The sequence below is a fragment of the Aulonocara sp. 'chitande type north' Nkhata Bay genome, linkage group LG11, assembly GCF_057382095.1.
Source record: "Aulonocara sp. 'chitande type north' Nkhata Bay isolate Kocher_YH1m ecotype deep benthic linkage group LG11, A_spYH_male_GT1.1, whole genome shotgun sequence".
NCBI classification, from domain to species: Eukaryota; Metazoa; Chordata; class Actinopteri; order Cichliformes; family Cichlidae; genus Aulonocara; species Aulonocara sp. 'chitande type north' Nkhata Bay.
In genome coordinates this window covers 37,270,993-37,292,078 of record NC_141354.1, presented here as the reverse complement: position 1 = coordinate 37,292,078, position 21,086 = coordinate 37,270,993, and the positions used below count along the sequence as shown (strand labels likewise).

General features: G+C 40.6%; 1 protein-coding gene across 1 annotated transcript; it reads right to left on the bottom strand.

Annotated features, from left to right (window-relative positions):
* Window positions 1-6,032: 6,032 nt before the first annotated feature.
* Window positions 6,033-18,578, bottom strand: LOC147319732 (apolipoprotein M-like). Its single transcript, XM_086312468.1, has 7 exons — window positions 18,375-18,578; window positions 17,874-18,013; window positions 15,337-15,407; window positions 6,714-6,851; window positions 6,336-6,431; window positions 6,208-6,235; window positions 6,033-6,126 (listed from the first exon to the last, which is right to left on the bottom strand). Exons 1-6 carry the CDS (start codon window positions 18,486-18,488, stop codon window positions 6,222-6,224), a joined length of 573 nt encoding a protein of 190 aa, XP_086168594.1. The 5' UTR covers window positions 18,489-18,578; the 3' UTR covers window positions 6,033-6,126; window positions 6,208-6,221.
* Window positions 18,579-21,086: the final 2,508 nt, after the last annotated feature.

Genomic DNA, 21,086 nt, shown 5'->3' with positions numbered 1-21,086 from the left:
CAAGGTCATTAAGATAAGATGGGGCCTGATTATTTAAGACCTTGTATGTGAGGCGTAGGATTTTGAATTCAATTCTGGATTTAACAGGAAGCCAATGAAGGGAAGCCAAAACAGGAGAAATCTGCTCTCTCTTTCTAGTCCCTGTCAGGACTCTTGCTGCAGCATTTTGGATTAGCTGAAGGCTTTTCAGGGAGTTTCTAGGACTTCCTGATAATAACGAATTACAGTAGTCCAGCCTGGAAGTAATAAATGCATGAACTAGTTTTTCAGCGTCACTCTGAGACAGGATATTTCTTCTCTTTTTTTTTTTCTTCTCCTTTTCTTTGTTTCAATTTGTGTGTCCACATTGCTTGTACATGTATTTAATTTAAAATCTAAATTTGAATAGAATGTAAGTAAATACATTTTGTTAGGTTTTAGCATATTTTACGTGGCACTGGGGATTTTCTTGAACAAGTGTTTTCACTCATACACGCGATCTCATAAATCCTAAACAATCCTAAATATTTAGAAGTAGAGTTTGGAATGTCAGCTCCTACTGTTTAACCCCACTAATGACATGGAGACAAAGAGAAATGCCTCTGCCTGGTTCCAAACGTCTGCACTTTTGCCCACATTTAAAATTTCTTCAGCTCTTCAAAAATGAATAAATTAGGACTGTGGAATATTCAGTCTAATTTTTTCCAATGAATATCCGCAGCTTTCCAGGAAATAGGACAGTCAAGGTTCAAATACACATTTCACAACTTCTTCAAATACTTTGCCAGCAGAGACACAAGCAAGCAAGTTATCCAGTAACTCTGAGACAAACCTGAAGAAGATCTTGGAAGACTGTGTGTATAATTTCAGGAATACGCAACTTGTTCTTGGGAAAGTTTACCAAATAACTGAGTAAACCCACTTCCAGGAACATAGACCTCTATGAACTTCTATTTTAAAACGTGCAACTCCATCAGAAACTTTTCTGAATGCCAGGAATGGAGATCGTTACTCAAACCAAGAATTCTTGCCAAAAATCAAATCCTCTCTCAAGTGTTCAGCGTTATGTAAAAAACACGCAGAGCTCCTGGAGAGGTATCTTCCCAACAAAGTATTGTTTTTGGAAAACCTCACTAAACCATAGTGAGGTTACAACTAATTCAAGTATAATGTTGCATAACCTATTATGAAACATTTTTTAAAGCAAGGTCTTTGACTTATGACCTCCATTATATAATTTCCGGACTGCACTGTTGGACATTTCAGTCGTGAAATCTGGTCACAGTAATTTTAATACAATAGTTTTAATAAGCAGTTTCTTCCCCACAAATATTCAGATGTTGTGAGCTAAACAGCTGCAACATGTTTAGGGTGGTGAACTCGAGTATGCGCTCTGATTTGAGGCTTTTTGAGGGGGAACTCGTGTAGCATCTCTGTAGACAGACCCACACGGACTACAGTAGGCGGCCAATGTGAACCCCAGTACTGGTTCATAAAAAACAATGGGTGATGTCATGATGTCCATCTTTCATAAACAGTCTGTGGTTTCAGTGTTAATGTTCAACAGGTTCAGGTGACTGTGGAGTGATTTAAAGTGGTGCTCGGGATTTTATTTGAGTGAGACCATCAAGACCATCATGATTACGGTCACCCAGGAGCAGAGGCTTCACTTCCCCATTTCCTTCACTACATCAAAACAGCACCTTTCAATCCTGAGGTGGCCAAGCTGCTAGAGGTGAGAAAACAGCACTCTTAAACTCACACACTACCAGTTAAAAGTTGGGACACACCTTCTCATTTAATGGTTTTTCTTTATTTTCATGACTATTTACATTGTAGATTCTCTTTTTTTTTTTTTTTTTTTTTTTTTTAAATGACATCAGAAACAGCAGTATGCGACATTACGTGATGGCAGAGCTTCAGTTCATCCTTTGTCATTTTTTTTTTTTTTTTTTTTTTTTTTTTAATAAATAGGACAGGGGGAATGAATGAGAGAAAGAGGGGGAGAGAAAGAAAGAAAACCAAAGGGGAGAAGAGACGGTGAGAAGGGGGGTGAAGAGAGAGAAGAAAAAAAAAGAACTCCTGGGTCACCTGTATGGAGAAAAAAAAAAAAAAACAAACAAAAACAAACAGAGGAGACAGCAAACAAGAAAGAGTAACATAATAATAGAGAAAACAAAGCACCATCACAATAAACTAGCTAGTCATAGATATCAATATTTACTAAATAATAAACAATATTGTGCAGCACGCAAGATAGACAGCGCACAGTGTGCTTTGAGGCAGCAGCCAAGAAAGCTTTAGTCCGCGACAGGATATTTCTAACTTTAGAGATGTTGCACAAATGGAAGAACGCAGTCTTACATATTTGTTTAATATGTGAGTTGAAGGACATGTCCTGGTCAAAAATGACTCCAAGGTTCCTCACAGCGTTACTGGAGGCCAAGGTAATGCCATCCAGAGTAAGAATCTGGTTAGATACCATATTTCTAAGATTTTCAGGGCCGAGTACAATAACCTCAGTTTGATCTGAATTAAGAAGCAGAAAGTTAGCGGCCATCCAGGTCTTTATGTCTTTAAGACATTCCTGCAGTTTAACTAATTGGTGTGTGTTATCTGGCTTCATGGACAGATAGAGCTGGGTGTCATCTGCATCGCTACCTGAATGAACCTCAACGATTTGATGGTAGGTGGCTAATAGCTGCTGTCACAAGCCACTACAGCACTGCTTCCAGTTTGATTGCCAGATTGGCAGATTTTGGCACCAAGAAGTAGGGATGGGTACCGGTATCCAGTGCCATTATTATGGCATACCTTTCCAAGGGTACTAGGCGGGCCCAGGTACGTACATTATTTTTAGAGCAGAGCTACAGATTAAAAATGCCCAAGGTGAAGCGGTCAAAGTCTGGCTGGACTTCACAGCAAAAGATGCAAACTCAGCAGCCTGTAACAAGTGCTTTAAGGTGATACTGTGCAAAGGAGGTAACACCTCGAATCTGATGAAACACCTGGCAACGTATAGCGGGTTTTTTTAAAAAGCCGAGAAATGCACCGTATTTGATAGCTTGCTGCGAAACCTCACTCCAAGCACATCTACTGTGTGGTGCCTGTTACCGGATCCGGAGTTAGCAACATCCTCCAAGAACATGAAGAGTAGAGTCCTGGCCCCTAGCCCTGCCAGTGTAGCAGAAATGATGACGGATGATGATGGTAAATGGCCTGTATTTGTATAGCGCTTTACTACTCCCTAAGGACCCCAAAGCGCTTTACACATCCAGTCACACACTCATTCACGCACACATTCACACATGGCAGCAGCAGCCGTTCTTCTCTGCGTGAGTAGCTTAATGTTGTTCGTGTGTAATTTACGTTGAGTAGGCTAACCACGTTATTACATTAATGCACGTAAGGCGAACTAGCAAACACCGTCGTAGTTACATGTGGCTGTCTTCTTGTTTGATGGCAAATACTCCCTTCATGTTGTATCAACAGAAAAGGCTAACTTGGTTATCATTTTGCAGAAAAAAAAGAGACTGCTAAAAATAAAAACATAAGAGGCTTTTGGAAAAAGTTTGTGTTCTCCATTCTTTAAGCACCGGTTCAAGCACCGTTTAAGCACCGGCACCATTTCAAAAGTACCGGTTTGGCACCGGTATCGGATAAAACCTAAATGATACCCGTCCCTACCAAGAAGGATTATTCACAAGAAGAAAACCTTCAGTGCAGGTGCCATGATTGTTTTCTGTGAATTATCCTCCTGGGAGGGCACATTCCAGAAGATTCACCCTAAGGTCCGACAATGCAATGCTCAGTGAAATGGCAAAAATATGCAAGAGCCACATCTTAGACTCTATAGGTCTGACTTAGTATGTTAGATCAAGTTCATGATATTATCTTTAGAAAAGTTGGCTTGATTGCCCTGAGGAAGCTTCTTCTGACTAAAAAGAACATAGTGGTATATTTTAAGTTTGTAAAATTGCATCTGAACAAACCACAAGATTTCTAGAACAATGTCATTTGGACTGAAACATCAAACATCTCCAAAAAGAAAATGTTTGCTCATAAATCATTGCTCCACATGTGGAGAAAACCAAACACAGGATCTCAGTAAACACTTCATACCAAATGGGTAGTACTGTGATGAATGGGTGATGATTTGGCCCAATGGATGGAGTCAGTTTACAGTCAAGCATGGACCTTAGTGTTATAGCGCTAGATGTAAGACCATCTGTCTGACAAACAAAGCTTGGCTGAAACTTTGTTGATCCCAAAAAAATCCGGAAATCTAAAACAAAATGATCTGTATACACAAATGCTGTGTATAAGAGAATGCCCACAAAGCTCAATGAGCTGAAGGAATGTAAAGAAGAGTGGGTAAAAATTTCTCCACAACAATGTGGACACCGGTGAGCCTGGTTCTGCGGAGGTTTCTTCCTGTTGAAAGGGAGTTTTTCCTTCCCACTGTGATCAAAGCGCTTGCTCATAGTGGGTCATACGATTGTTGGGTTTTCCTCAGCAAGTATTTTTGTAGGATCTATCTTACAATACAAAGCACCTTGAGGCAACTTTTGTTGTGGTTTTGAGCTGTATAAATAAAATTGAATTGAACAATGCGAGAGACTTATTATACTCTACTACATCTCATATACTGATGAGGTGTGCTCAGTAACTCACTCAATTCTAGAACCAACCTTTGGTGCCCCCCCCCCCCCCCCCCCAAAAAAAAACAACAACAAAAAAACAAAATACAAAAAAAACATTCACTCTGTCTACTGTGTGTCGCTACCTATGATGGATTCCCCAAGGCATTTGCAACTGCCTGAATTACTTCAATAACAAGTTACTAAGTGACTGGGTTTTTACAAACACTCATTTCACAATCACACTCCCCTTTGTTTCCCTGAGGAAAGATCAAATACAATGATGGTAGAATTTTGATGACGGCAAAATTACTGTGTGGTATTAAGCAAACTTACTATTCCTTTAATGACTGTGGATGTAATATGCATTGAGTAAAACAATAATAAAGTGGACACAATAATCCTACTGTCACTGTATTTGTGTTTCAGATTCTGATTTAATCTTGATTGTTTATTGTTATTCCTGGTTTTGGTTCTCTTTATTTCTTGTGTTCTTAGTGATTGTAGTCCTTCCTCCTTAGTATTTATGTTAGCCCGTGTTTAGTCTCTGTTCCCACGTCTACTCGGTGCTTTTCCCATGTCCCATGTTTCATGCCCAGTCACCCTTGTCCCTATGTTCACCGTGTCTCCCCATTCACTGTGTTAAGCTTCCTTGTCCTGTGTTCAGTGTATTCAATTTTGCTTCCTCCCCGTCTTGTTATCATCATCATCATCATTTAGTTATTTATATAGCACTTTAAAAACACACCTGGTAGATCAAAGTGCTGTACAATACTAATATGCACATAGTAATAAAACCAGACATATCAATAAAATTAAAAATAATGATAAATATCAGTTACCCACAGAGTTAAAAGCCAGAGAATAAAAATAGGTTTTTTTTAATGTCAGATTAATCCCAGCTGTGTTTCCCTCCTGTTTCCATTCTCTTGTTTCTCCCCTGTGTATTTTAGCACGGTGTTTTCCTCTGCCTGTTGTCATGTCGTACCCTCTCTGTGCTGTATGTTTCCTCCTTGCTCCTGTGTTTGTTTTCTCATCAGCTCTTAGTTTTCTAGTTTCTTTGATTTCTAGTTTCTGGTCTCCTGAGTTCCTACTGAGCTCCCGGTTATCATGTTTTCTTTCTTGTATCTTGTTTTGTTTCTACATCCTGCCTGCCACAGCACAACCTTGACACCTACTTTACAACTTTTGTGAACAGCTCATTCTGCTCAAAAGCATCATGGAAATCACCCAGTTTTTTTCTGCAGAGACGTACTGTAAGGCAGGCCCCCTTCTGTGTAGATCTTTGATAGATGTTGTTTCATTTTAACAATAAAGATCACTGTGTTTTTTGTGATGTTTTCTGATGCACCGTAACTTGATATACTTATAAATTTAAAAATGGAAAAGCAAATCACATGAGGGAGACAGGACTTAGGTGTTTTGGTTTTAATTGGTTAACAATTACTCAAGAAAAAAAGAAAGAAATATTCTTGTAATTGAGGATGCCAGTGGATCCAACAGTAACCTGTAAAAACCAAGAACATTTTAACAGTCATACATACATAGACACATACATATGAAAAATGTATATGCTGCATGTGCTCACCGTAATCTTGATAACTACGTGCAAAACTCTGTAAATACAGGTATAACTTTAGAGGTCGACAAATACTATTGCATTCAAGCACAAACAAATTTATTTGAGTGGTTAGAGATAATATCTAAACCGCTCACCTTTCTCTTGACGTGGTGTGACGTTCGCCTGCATGTCATGACAGGCTGCATTTTTCAGAAATGTTGCCACGATGTCAGAGCTATTACTGCTGCGAGCTTGAAAGAAAAATAGTTACCGAAAAGTAAGTTAGTCAAGAAAGTTTAGTGTGTGCATTCAGCAGAAAGCTGGAATTGTGTCAAACATTTAAAATAACCAAAGGTTTAAATTTTTATTGTAATTTTTGTCATCTTTAAGATTGGTTCTCTAGTGCAGCGGTTAACACACTTACAGTAATCACTTGGCTGACTTAATATTTCTGACATTTGATTCAAGCACAATGCTTCATTTTGTTTAATCATTTATTTGCATTTAACTTCTAATTCTTTAAAATAGCTTACAATACAGCATGTGTCTATGCAGGGAGTCTTCCGTTCCTTTCTCCTTGTCTAGTGGAGGCTCTATTTCCTGGAAAATGATGCATTCGGAGCATTCGGCCCACTTGCCACTCCATAGTAGGTTCTTGCGCTGTGGCCTTCCTGTAGTAAAATCACAGAAAAGAGCAAAGCAGATAATGACTGTGATATCAATTTTCTCTTCTAATGAAACTTCTAATCAAACTTTAGCTTTAAATAGGGTCTCCGTGTAAAAATCTAAATTTAAGAAGCAGAATTCTGTCAGTTTTGAGCTAAAGTGCTGCAGAAAATGCTACTTCAATGGATCAAATAAACAGAATTCTACAGTGGAAATTGGGCCCTGGGTACATTAAAGCATAGAAAAACAGGGTGACGGGGCTGGTCAGTTAGAAAAGCTAAATCTGAATTTAGTTATCTTGTCAACTCTAATAAGAAATTACTGATTTGTCATTAAAGAAATTGTCAAAATCCTAAATCACAAGAACATGGCTGTGACCTAAGGTGGAATAAAATAGTGCATTCAGTAGAGTCCCATTGTGGTTTCCCATTTAATGTGGTATTATAAAAATAGTCCATAACAGGTGGCAGAAATTTTCACTTGTCCCTATAATGTGGCAGGGTTGATTTTTAAACTTTACAGTCATTTCAGGTGCTGAATGTGGGACTTTCTGCCTTTATGCTGTTGCTAACCACTTTTTTGTGATGTAGACTCAATTCACCATCAAATAAAAGGACCAGCACATTTTTAAAGTCATTTCTGGGGCACTGTAGTTATTTGCAGTGTTTATGTTCACTGTCAATTTATTTGTATAGCATGACGTGTTACAGCAAAGGGGATTCACAGGGACGAGAACATAAAATTCTCTTTTGGGCTGATAAATACAATACTCTGGAAAGATATTCATCCCATTCCTGGTGTCTTTTCTTTTTGCTTTTTTTGCACATGCAGTTTTATTTAGATCAAAGAAACTATAAATTTTTATGGGCATAGACAGCACGAGTTAAACACTGAGAAGAAGCTGTTTATTTTTGCTGTTTTAAAACTAAAAGAAAATGATGACTGACTTTCACACTTTTTGACCAGCTTCGTGTGGATGGGTCAAGACTTTTTTTTGTAATTTATGTGTTACAATGAAAACTGTCAATTATATGTGTTTGAAGTAATTACAAGTAATTTATAGAAAACCTTGGTTTCTTTTGCATTACTATCAGACTCGAAGGGCCTATAAATCAAATTCTGAACAGTTCATTCCTATCTGAGGTCTTGTCTGAACTGTTGCCCTAAAATTGAACCCTGAGGAATGTAAGGCCATTGAGGTGAGACAAACGAGTCCTTCCCTCACGAAACAAGCAAAAAAATGAAACAAAAAAACCACCGATTGCAAATACATGCTGCAAATCCCTGTGACATCAGATATGCAAACCCACAGTCTGTTGAACAGGATACTGTTGGTGAAATGGTCACAAATATTTTCCCTTTTAACGGGTAAATACATCACAGAAGCCAGGGGGTTTGTGCTGATATTAATCACTTTGCTCCTAAAACATGAAACAATCTTTCACAGAAGTGACTTTCACCTTACAGCTCAGTGAACTTTACACTTGTCCTACATTGTTAGGTTCTTTAAAAAAAAAAAAAAGGTTATGGTTTGGGTTAAAATTCAGCGGAATACAAGTGGTAGACATGAGCTTCTTCCAAATCACGTTTGGGCTCACTCTTTGAGACGGGTCATTTGTGGGAGTCTGGTTAGAGCTGCTGCTCTACCACATCCAAAGGAGTCAGCTGAGGTGGTTCTGGCCTACTGATCACCACTTAGGTGTTGTGCTTCAAGCATGTCTCAGTCAGAGTCACAGTGACTTTATTTATCCTCAAGGGGCAATTAAGATAGATACTTTGCCAACCGCACATACAATACACAAACATCACATTGGGGAGACAGGTCAGGCTAGCAATGGACGGTCGACCGCACGAGCAGCGACCCGATCCGAAACAATGGAAAGTGCACAACACGATGAAAGACAAACGAACTCCCCCCAGACTGAGCTCCAACGGGGAGATCAGTTTAATAAAAAAACACCTCAGCACATGACACATGAATCATCACATCTCACAACATAGAAGACATAAGCTTTGAAGGCGTTTGGAGGGGGTGGGGGTGGGGCAAAAGTCAACAATCTTCGGTCGACGCGGGTGGCCTGGACTGAGGGAGAGGGAGAAAGTGTGACCACCTCCATCAAGAGCCAGGAAAGAAAAAAAAAAAAAAAGAAATGTCTGACCAGGAGGAGATCCCCTGTGGGTGTATGAAATGATCATTTGAGGCTGATGTTACGGCCCCTGGCCTTGGAGGAAGTGGGCCGGCCTCCCTGTAGGGAAACCCAAGTGTGCCAGGACCTACAGACGATTGGCTGGCTGTTGACCTGTGATGCTCCAGGGACCAATGAGTGACTGATTGTACCCACCTGTGACTACAAAAGGCTGAAGAACTTTCATTCAGTGGACACTGCTTTGGACTGAATGTGCAGGTTGTCCCTCAAGCTTCTGTCTTTGTACCATGTTTGTTGAACTCTGTTTAAGGTGTGGAATTTTGCCTGAATAGCCTTCAGTCGTATTCCTGCCTGTGAGGCTAGACCTAATTTGTACCTGTACACGAGAAAGTTCTTTTGTGTTGGCCAATTGCCTAGTGGTTTGCTATCAGTTTTCAGTTCTGACTTTTTTTGTAATAAACCTTTTTCTTAAACTGATTCCCTCCGTGGTGGCCTCATTTATGTTACCTTCCCTGTTGCCTAGCAGAGCCGGGACATAATGGGATAATTAAAGAAAATCTTGGTGTACCAGGATAATGAACAAACATTAAAGTCCACTTTACAAGTGTTATTACCCAGATCTACCAATGGCCACAGCTGCTTTGGGGAAATACAGGGTTTAGTGGTATGCCCAAGGAGATTTCAACAATTGAAGGAGCCTAAACATCTGACCTACTGCTGCTTCAACAACTGTGTCACCAAATGATGTGACACATAATGAAAAACAACTTGTGAAGAAATGAAAACTAGGTCAGTGCAGCTGTTAAAAGTTATTTAACATGATATGCCACAGTGCCACAGTAGGTGGTTAGATAGGCACACATTTTGCCACTTTTAAAGGGCAAAAAAGTCCAGCTGTAAAGGCAGGAAGTAGTTGATGATGATGGTAATCATTTTGGTACCATAGTCGCAGATTACCACCCACATCATTATACTTGTTGTCATGGTCCTGGGTCATTCTGACCCAGTATTCTTTGTTTCCTTGTGTTTCTGTAGACTGTGAAGTTCATTTGTTGTTTTTGGAGTTATTCTATCGGTCCTAAGTTGTTTAGTTTAGTTTATCATCATGTCTGTGCTCTCCCTCGTGCTCCTCAGTGTTTTTCTCTTCCCCTCTGGTCTGTGTCTTTGTGTATTTCCTGTGTTATTGTGAAGGTCTGGTCTCGTCATGTCTGATTACTCCCAGCTGTGCTCTCCTTCTGTGTCTCATTCCCACGTTATCACCTATGTGTATTTAAGCCTTGTATTTGCCTCTGTTAGTTGCTGGTTCTTCTGTGATGTCTCCCCGGGTCTCCCCGTGTTCCGCTGCATGTTATCTTGTGAGTTTTGGCTTCAGTTTCATGTGTTTAGGTTTTCCCAGTTTAGTTATTTCTTGGTTCCTGTCCTCCCCATCTCCACTTAAATAAACTCACTCCTCATCCCAACCTCTGCCTGAACATCTGCCGACACAGCAGTGACACTTTTTTAGGTTTGTTTTTTTGAGTTGGCCACTGCATGACAGCAAACTCCACACTTTCCAAACAGTTAGCGCACACAGGCCTAAACAGAGGCGCTCATGGTCAAAGTGCAAACTGACTCTAACCGTAGAAAAACATTTAAAATATGAAACAAAAGCAGATTCTAATCTGCGAACACATGTATGAGCTCTTCCAATCAATCATTACACAATGGACAACAAAATACAGTCCTCAGTGCAAATCAGTGCACCATTGCTCGTCATTGTAGCCAGTTGTCAACTTTCTACATAGCCTGGACCAAATCTGTCTTCTGGCAATGAACTGGATGCAGAATCAGAAATGCTTTGATTCAGAAATGGGCAATATGCTGGGAGGAACTGCATCATCATACGAGGGTGTACTGCAAACCGCTTATTGACAAGGTGAGAGTGGTGCAACACCACATTCTCCAAAATAATTACAAGATTGGCATGACCGGCCTCAACAGCCGTCTCTCCTCAGGTGGGATCAGCTTCTCACAAAGTGCGTTCAGGAATGTTATGAGGCGCTCGGTGTTGTACGGGCCAATAGTGGGGATATGGCATAGGACACCATCACTGGGGATGGCAGCACGCACGGTTATGTTGGCGCCCCTCTGTCCTGAAACGGTGAAAGTGGGGCTGTACCCAGTGGGGTTCTTTCCACATCTCCTCTTTTACAACATAAATGGAGACACGATGTGCCCCCAACTTCAAGCCCCATTATTCTCTCAGTAAAAAAGGACAAACTTACAATGAAAGGTGTCTCCAGTTGACTCTAACTGTATGATATGACAAGGCATTACAGTATAGTAATATTTCCACATATTTTCATCTGGCCTCCTTCACAGCATCAGAGTTCCTTTGAGATGGAACTGCTGCTTCATTTCCACATGGTTACTTCTTAGGACGCGGTCAGTGGTGGTCAGGCTTATGGCATTGTTTGTAACGACCATGTTCACAACATGCAGAGGATGGCAGCCTTTGGATTCTATAAAGATGTATAGTAAGTTGTAATGGGAATGAGGAAACAGTTACACAAAGTATATCACTGAAGATATCTCTGTATATACTGCACAGCAATCTGTTCTCCAGTCAAAAAATTCTGACAACGAATGCAGCAGTGTTTCTGTCTAGAACAAGCTGTACTCTTTGTCCAGCCTCTAAGTAAAAGGCCATGATTGATAACATGATCAACAACAGCTGCCCAAATTTCTTCTGAAACTTGGGCCTTTCCAACTACACCTGCACCCCTCTACCTCTTACTCTCACTCTCATTTGCCTCAGACCGCCTCCATCCGTGCTGGTAAAGAACAACACAGACGTGCCACCTTTTAAGTCCTGCAGACTGAAGATTATTGTGATGGCTCTTGGCGAAGGCGGTCACACTTTTCTCCTGCTCTCCCTTATCTTCCCTGCTTAGCTTCTTATGTCTTTGTCTTGTCTCGTGTTTTTACTTTTCCCTGAAACACTCTCTCACAGTCTGTTTCTAAAACCTAAAAGAGAATTATGGATTTGATCAACTGGTCCCTGAATGCTATTGACACCCTTTTCTCAACGAGAAGTCCGAGTGTCCTGGAGGTACTTTCCCTGCCGGATACACGATGGACGGGTGGCAGACATGGAGGGTCGTGTGCCTGGCGGGACTGTCGATCGAGGACGCTGAAGATATCGACCTATTCGGAACCATGATAACAGGGTTCTTGCTGATCGGAGCTGGCTTGGCCCTGGCTTATCGGAGAATTAAGAAAGCGGAACCGGCTGTTCAAACCCCCCCAAGGCTGCTCGCTGGGATTGAAACGATGGGACGAGGTGCAACTTCGCAGAATGGGCTCACTGAGTGCAGCATGGATAAGACCTTGGAGAAGCTTACGGCTGTTGTGAATACTCAGAATAAATTGGATCACATCTTGGAGCAGCTCACTGCGGTCGTGAGTTCTCAGAATCTGCTCTTTGAGCACAAGAATGACAAGACCACGGAGCGCAAGTTTGATAACATCATGGAGAAGCTCGCGGCTCTCCAACAGGAGATGGAGAGACCAGTGTCAGACTGTTAAGAACAGCTTGAAATTCTCATGAGTTGTTTGCACTAAAGAAAAATCACCATCATAATGTGGCTATCCCTTTGGTGCCAGCTGTGGTCTCAAGGCTGGAGCCGAACAAAAACTCCCTAAAAATGACTGTGTTTAGACTGTTCTTCCCACTCCATGCAAGGCCACCTGGGTTGGCTGGCAGTCTGTTTACTTAGCCTGGCAGGGCGAGGGACAATGTCTCAGCTGAACTATGGACACGCACACACATACACTTACACTGATAAGCACTCACTCATCCCTCCTCCCCTTCCAAACGCCTTCGACGCTTCGACATTTATGTGCTTTCTGTGCAGAGGAGTTTTTTTGTTTCCTGGTCTCATGCTGTCCTCCCAGAAGCCCAGCATGAGCAGAGGTCTCTTTTTTTCCTCTTGTACTTTCCCATTGTAGTGCACATTTCAGTGTTTTTCTGTAATGCAACCGTTCTCTGACTTGTATCCCCATGTGATGTCTGTGTTGTGTGTGTAAGGTCGGGGGGCGGGTTCATTCCACTGCAGGGCAACCTGCCACTGCATGTGGCGAATAAAATTTGAACTTGAACTTGAACTTGGAGTGTCAAACAGGTGCCTTAGGGGTTTCATACATATTTCTGTTTGGTTACTACAGCTAAAACAGTGGGGTTTGGACTACGTGAATCACATCTGTAATAACTGTTTTGCAGTCTGGTGGGAAAATGTGTCAATTCAGTGAAAAAATTGTTAACATACTTGCTCTGCTGAGATAGTGATGTTAAAAACTGAATGGATCCCAGTTTTTTTAGGCAGGTCAATGCAATCAAGAAAAACTGTAATATTTTAGAATGAGATCGAGTTGTTTGATACTTTAATCCACTTAACCCAGTATTCTCAAACATCTGCATTAGGTAACAGAGTTAAGACGGACTTTTGCGAGATCTTGCAAAAATCCGTCTTAATTTTTTTTTCTCCCGTGTCCCCTGCGGGGCTCCGTACAAACGTAAGGAGTGTAAAACTATGTGTCAAATTTTAGTGGGACTGTAAGAAGTTCTGCATTTGCAGGAGCAAAATTTGACAGTTGGCTGGTATGATACGCATTCTGTGTACTGAATTGTTCTTTGCGTGTGTGTGTGTGTGTGTGTGTGTGTGTGTGTGTGTGTGTGTTCATGTTAGATAAGCAAAGCTGTGACACAGTGAGTGAACTGTGTAGCTGGGTCATTGATCGTTATGGTGATAGCACAGTCAGGAGTGTGCAGAGCATTACTGCACGCTGCTATCTGTTTTGATCTAACTTTTGAATTTTCAAGTTGACTTGACGTCTGTGTTATCTTTTACTATAAACTTTCTACAAAACAAGACTAATGATTGACGGCTAAATTTGAATATCAGTAATTTAATTTGCAAAACGTAATAAATGTACTTTTGTCTGTCTAAAGTAAAGCAATTATATCAACACAGATTTAATTGAGAATTTCAAATAATGAAAATGTGTTTGCGTATTCATCTAAAACATTTATCCATCCATCCATCTTCTCCCATTTATCTGGGGCCAGGTTGCAGGGGCAGCAGCCTAAGCAGAGAAGCCCAGACGTCCCTCTCCCCAGCCACCTCTTCCAGCTTGTCCAGTGGAACACCGAGGCGTTCCCAGGCGTCTGCCCCGGGGCCTCCTCCTGGTGGGACATGCCCTGGAGACCTCACTCAGGAGGTGCTTAGAGGCATCCTTGTCAGATGCCCGAACCACCTCAAGTGGCTCCTTTCGAAATGAAGGACCAGCAGCTCTACTCTGAGCTCCTCCCGGATGGCCGAACTGCTCACCCTATCTCAATCACCCTTCCAAAGAAGCCCATTTCCGCCGCTTGTATCCGTGATCTCGTTCTTTCGGTTACTACCCACAGCTCGTGACCACAGGTGAGGGTAGGGACCTAGATCGGCCAGTAAATTGAGAGCTTTGCTTTTACACTCAGCTCTCTCTTCATCACAACAGACCAATATAGCGTCCAGATCACTGCAGCTGCAGCACCAATCCGTCTGTCAATCTCCCGCTCCCTTCTCCCGTCACTCCTGAACAAGACCATGAGATACTTAAACTTGGGGCAAGAACTTGTCCCTGACCCAAGTGGGCACTCCACCCTTTTCCGGCTGAGGACCATGGCCTCAGATTTGGAGGTGCCGATTCCAAAGCGAGCTGGAGGCCATCACCCGATGAAGCCAACAGAACCACATCATTCACAAAAAGCCGAGATGAGATCCTGAGACCACCGAAGTGAAAGCCTTCTGCCACTTGGCTACGCCTAGAAATTCTGTCCATAAAAGTTCCGAACAGAATTTGTGACAAAGGGCAGCCCTGGCAGGACCCATCACCCACCGGGAACGAGTCTGACTTATTGCTGGCTATGTGGACCAAGCTCTTGCAACAGTTGTATAAGGATCGAATGACCCGTAGCAATGAGCCAAACACCATTAAAATTAGAAAAGTTAGAAAAAAATTTGTTTTCTTTAACTTCATCAACAGTTCTGCCGGTGTTTTCTTCTTGCCTGCACTGACATTTTTAAGAAATACTTAGAAAGGGTAATAGAAAGGGTTTCCCCAAACAGATAACAGCAGGACTCTGGGAAGCTGCTGCATAGTTTGTTGCTGTATTTGTTGTCAGTTTGTTTATTCTTTTTTATTTATGAGCACAAAGTTACCATCTTAAAAATCTAACTTACTTTGACCTGTGGAAACCCATATTTACTGTGTGTATGTGTGTATTATAAGCGTCTGTGTAAGTAGATGGTGCTGCAGATACCTTCCAGTTCCAAATCATTGCTCTCAAGATTTATATGATAGGTCCAGGTCTGCTTTATGCAGTTATCCCCCCTGAAAAACAGTGAACATGGCAATTTTTATAAATGCAAGTGAAACATAGAAGAAAGACTTTCGTTTCATTCTGAAACATGCACTGACGACTGTTACATTTTCTACACATCACTTCCCTAATTCTAGTATCTATTTGTGCTTGTGGGGTTTCTTGTTTCTGTTAATTTCTCCTGTTCTGACCATTCCATTAAGCAGTTTCACGCACGTGTTTATCCATTTCGTCAAACTCCAAAATCAGGAACACTCCACTGGAACATTTCTATTTTTTAACTAACTTGAAAGTAAGTAAAGTTTATTTCACTGTAATCAGAATCACAAAGCGCTGAACAACAATTACAATGCAATATAAACAAAGAACCATATTAAAAACAGAATTTAAGGTTAAAAACAGATAACAAAAGAATCTCAGCAGAAGGTTGGATTAGAGAAAGACTCCACAGAGTCAGCTAAACAGAACTACAGTGGTAAACTGTTTCAGAGCCTCGGTGCCACAGACTGAAAAGCTCTGTCCCCCTTAGTCTTTAGCCTTGGATGAGGGACAGCTAATAAAGTTCGAGGTTGTGAGATAGCAACCAGCAGTGTGTTTGAGGAAAAAGTTGAGATAAATAGTCTGGAGTTTGTCTATTTGCTTATCTGTATGTAAGTGTGAGGATTTTAAAACTCCTGAAATCAAGTGGGAGCTGATGTAAAGGAAATAAAACAGGGGTAATGTGAGCTTGCTTCCCAGAATGTGTCAGGAGTCTGGCTGCAGCATTCTGAATTGCAGGTGTCACAGAGGTGATTTTTCTATGCCCGTAAAGAGGGCATTACAATAATCTAAGTGCAATGACACAAGTGAATGAACAGTTGTTGCATTTCAGAGGAGGAAACTATAGCTCACAGCTTAGAAATGTTCTGTGCTGTTAAGCTGACGTGCTTTTTCGGGATACGATTTTATTAAATAATTGTGTGCATCACATGTTTCAACTTGCTTTGATGCAGGTGATTTCACAATTTCACAGGTGATTTCATTTAGCTTCAATGTCCAGAGCAGGGGTAGGCAACTCCAGGCCTCGAGTGCTGGTGTCCTGCAGGTTTTAGATCTCACCCTGGGTCAATACACCTGAATCAAATGATTAGTTCATTACCAGGCCTCTGGAGAACTTTAAGACATGTTGAGGAGGTCATTTAGCCTTTAAATCAGCTGTGTTGGATCAAGGACATCTAAAACCTGCAGGACACCGGCACTCGAGGCCTGGAGTTGCCCACCCCTGGTCCAGAGAATATCATTGAAGTGGGTTATTTATGCTTTTCATTATTTGCATTCATATACACTCACAGGCCACTTTATTGAGTATAGCATGATTTTATTGTGCTGGACCCCTTTTTACCTTCAGAGCTGCCTTAATTCTTTGTGGCATAGATGAGTCCTCAGAGACTTTGGTCCATAGTGACACAATAGCATCACAATTGCTGCAGATTTATTTACATCCCAAAGGTGCTGTGTTGGATTGAGATTTGGTAATTTTGTGAAAGGCCACTAGACTGCAGCGAACTCATCATCATCATGTTCACTAAACCAGTTTGAGCTGATCTGAGCTCAAACACAGTGTGCTATCCTGAGGCCTTCCCCAAACCACAGCCTCAATTCACCCTCTTCAGCTTTTCTGCCATTACCTACTAGAAACACTGTCAAACCTAAATGTTGTCTGCAGTAACTGAGACTCATCAGACCTCAACATCTTTCCAGTTTTCTATTACCCAGTTTTTGTGAGCTTGAATTTTAAACTTAGCTTCACATTCAGAAATTCTCTTCTGCATACCCTTTGAGTTTTGCAAGAACATTTCATTTTTTCCCTTACATCGAGTTATTTTATTATTATTATTATTATTATTATTTGTGAAAAAAGAAAACTGGCATACTGTACTTGCGGGGATCAACAGTCACTTATGGGGACAAAATGCTCGTCCCCATGAAGACATTTTCAGACTCAAAATGTGGTTTTAATGTCAGGGTTACAATTAGGTTATGGTTAGGTTTAGGCTAAGGTATAGGGTTAGGGGTTCATTTGTAATGGTTAGGGTATGCAGTTATGGAAAGCATTATGTCAATGAGATGTCCCAACAAAGTTATCCAATCCAATTTTATTTATGAAGCACTTTAAAATACCCAGCACAGGACCAAAGTGCTGTGCAGAAAATAAGTTGAAAAAAATAGAATAACAGAAAACAGGAAAAATAAATAAATAAAACACATAATACATAAAAATTAAAACAGCGCTATATTAAAAAAGAAAACAACATAAAACAGCATAGAATCAACTAAAAACAACTAAAATAAAACGAAAAAATAAAAACCAACATCTCATGTGGTGTCAAAGGCCAGAAAGAAATGAAAGATTTGAAAGTGTGTGTGTGTGTGTGTGTGTGTGTGTGTGTGTGTGTGTGTGTGTGTGTGTGTGTGTGTGCTTGAACTTGCTGCCTCACATGCGCATGTGTCCAGTCAGCAGCAGTGTGTCGTTTGCTCTTTCCTCCATGGTGAAGACAATGTTGTCCAGCACTCTGAACTTCTGGATGTCCGCCTCTCTGTGACTGACTGCAGCTTTAAAGTACCATGTCCCCAGATGCTGCAACAGACACACACAGAGTGTGACATGACAGTGCGGGGTAGCAGTAACTGTATGAGAACGAAAGCTATTTAAAATAGCCCACGTCAGAAGACCACTTATGGAAAGACCAGAGGGAGTAGGAAGTGCATCTTTGTGGTTGTACTTAATATTTATCTCGGTAAATCTCTCTGCAGTTGTAATAAGTGTGAAATACCAATCCTGTACAGATAAGATGCACTTAACCAGAACATTACGCAATAAGGTCAACAGTAAATCCCGTCGTACTGAGGTTATTATAAAAAAAACCCTCAGACCAGTGAGGGAAGTGCCTTTGGTATTTTCATAAATCTAAACCTCTACCTTTGATTTTTACTCTCACCTTCTGCCGGTCGATCGCGTTCACAGACAGCATCTCAGGCTCCAAGCAGGGAACGATGGTCTGATACAACAAAGTGTACAAAGACAGAACAAGAGAGAAGACTTCTTTTAACATAGCTGCAGTCTAAGTCAACACTTTGTAGTAATCCTGATCAAAATGCCCGGAAACTCCCAGGATTGTCTCTGAATGTGTGCAATACTCCAACAGACCACTTTATCAGTGTGGGTGGAGGTAAATGATTAATCTGCACAGCAGCATTACCCCTGAACTTTAAAGGTAAATAATAGGTTGGAAATGGGATGTTTGCATCCATGAACATAAAACTTCAGCGTCAGGATAAAATACATTTATAGGAAACTGAGACATTTATTCTCACAGGTATTCTTACTCATCCAACACTTTCTGAAAGGAATAAACTCGCTAAAAACTCACCATCACTGACTCATCATCATATGTAGGAGGTGTTTGTGGCTATTTCTAAACTGGAACCAACCAAATTTTCTCACGAACATAACAAACAACAACCCCAAGTTTTAACTTTGTTTGTGTTCATCCTGCCCCGCGTCCCACACCTTCTGTCAACACACACACACACACACACTAGGAATCATTAACTTCCTGTTTCGTCTTCCCATACTAGGTTTGGGAGAACTAAATTACTGAATTATTAAGAATCACACACGGCTCTCTCAATCAGGTTTGCTTCTGATTTAAAAAAAAAAAAAAAAGTCAAGAAAACAATTGTATCAAAAAACAAAGAATATTTAGTTGAAGGCTATTAACAAAACAATAATCAATAAATAACAAAACTAAGCAAACATTCCCTATAAATGACCAGTTTTAAAGACTATGAATAATTGCCAAAATATTTTGAACAGCTAATTGAATAACTGACCTTTTCATGTCTCATGTATGAAGAAGTCTCTGCTGTGTGTTCATTTGAATTCTGCTTAGAGCTGTGTTCCACACCTGCTTCCACAAGGTGGAGTTGTTACACCTAATTAACTTTCTCCAGATAATTCACACTTCAAAGTAAATAAGGAAAGTTTTTTTCCTACATCAAAAATCACATCACATTAGTTTCATTTCAATTTGGGGGTTTTTTGCATACGGTTACATAATTGTGATCAAATTATGTTGTTTCCTACAATAAAGTGATGATAAACTATAATGAGTAGAGTATAAAAACAAGTCAGTTAAACTTCTGGTCAGTTTGGGGAATTTTTAATCGGGTTCAGCCGCTTTGGTGTTAATGAAATTAAATGCAGGTGCACTAGAGGGAAAACAATGAGAAAGCCCCAAAACAGGATTGGTTTTAAGGGTGGAGGACATTTCTCCCTCTGCATCTTTTCTGACTGTTTTTACACTAGTCTAGCTTTTGGCTAGGGTCACTGTCACTACTGGTAGCAGGAGGCAATACAAGGATCCTACAGAGTTGTAAGTTAATAAGTACACTAATGCAGTGGGCTCTGGGTTCTTCCTGGAGCACAACAATGCCCAACCACTTGTTGCAAGAGTATGTAGGCAGCTCCTGGTGGATGAAAGAACTGATACCATTGACTGGGCCCCACACTCACCTGACCTAAGTCAACAGAACACCTCTGGGACATTATCTATCTGACGCTGCCAGGTAAAGCTAATATTATGAGACTTACGATGTAGAAAAACTGATTTTTATGTATTTGTTTTCAAGTGTGAATTATCTGGAGAAAGTTAATTAGGTGTAACAACTCCACCTTGTGGAAGCAGGTGTGTAACACAGCTCTAACTCAATTTCAAAATAACACACATGAACCTCGGTGATAGACTGTCGTTCCTGCTGTGTAGATAACCAACCTGATTTGTTTTCTAAATTGAGATTTGATGCATTTTTAAAGTTTCATTTTATAACCAGTATATTTAGACATGCTTCAAAAAAGTTTTGACATCGAAATAAAAGAATAATATTGTGCAATGGTGAAAAAAAATAAACTGGGGGAAAAAAGGTGAGATGTTCACTGAAGCTGAGCAGTAAATACAGGGAAGGCTTCTCCACATTGACAATAGGTCAAAGTTCATGTACTTATAAAATACCCCACATACTGAGTGATGTTTTTCTTGGGGATTAAATACATATTTCACTCAATAAAACTATTATATAGTGTGTTTTTTCTGGACTTTTGATTAATTATTTGGGCTCTTTCCATTAAAATGAAACTGAATTTTGGTCTCTAAGCTTGTGAGTCTGAGGCTTATACAAGAAATGTTGCACAGTTAAGCTGTACTAAGAAGTGGGAAAATGTCCTTTACCCAAACAAAAAGAAATCCTCCTGAATAAAAGAAGGTCCATAAGGGATTAGTGTCAGAGGCCAGCTTAAAGCCAGCGTGCATGATGGTGTTGTTTCACGTCAATGAAAAACCATGTAGAAACCTAGATCCATCCCTGAAACTGTGTTGTAAACAAAGGATTTGTGTAAGTGGTAATTTTCTTCTACCCCTCAGGAGAATCACACATATTTAGCCAGACTTTGTTAGTTCTATTACCTCGCTGTCAAATCTTGCGCTTCAATGTAGCTGCTTCATTGTTACAGGGCGGCTCGTCTCTTATTGTATCGTCTCCTCTACTGAGTAAATAAATAATCTACAACAGTTGTCTCCTCAGTTTCCTAATGCTTACAGGGTGAATAGATTGAATGCTTACAGATTAAACAATAAGAGAGAAAACACTTTAAA

Bases quoted from the DNA above. Each gene is read 5' to 3' on its own strand.
- LOC147319732 (XM_086312468.1), bottom strand. From the start codon at position 18,488: ATGTTAAAAGAAGTCTTCTCTCTTGTTCTGTCTTTGTACACTTTGTTG. The intron at 18,014-18,374 runs GTGAGAGTAAAA...TGTCTGTTGCAG, and splicing joins ACGCGATCGACCGGCAGAAG to CATCTGGGGACATGGTACTT. The intron at 15,408-17,873 runs GTGAGGCAGCAA...ACTGTTTTTCAG, and splicing joins CTGACTGGACACATGCGCAT to GGGGGATAACTGCATAAAGC.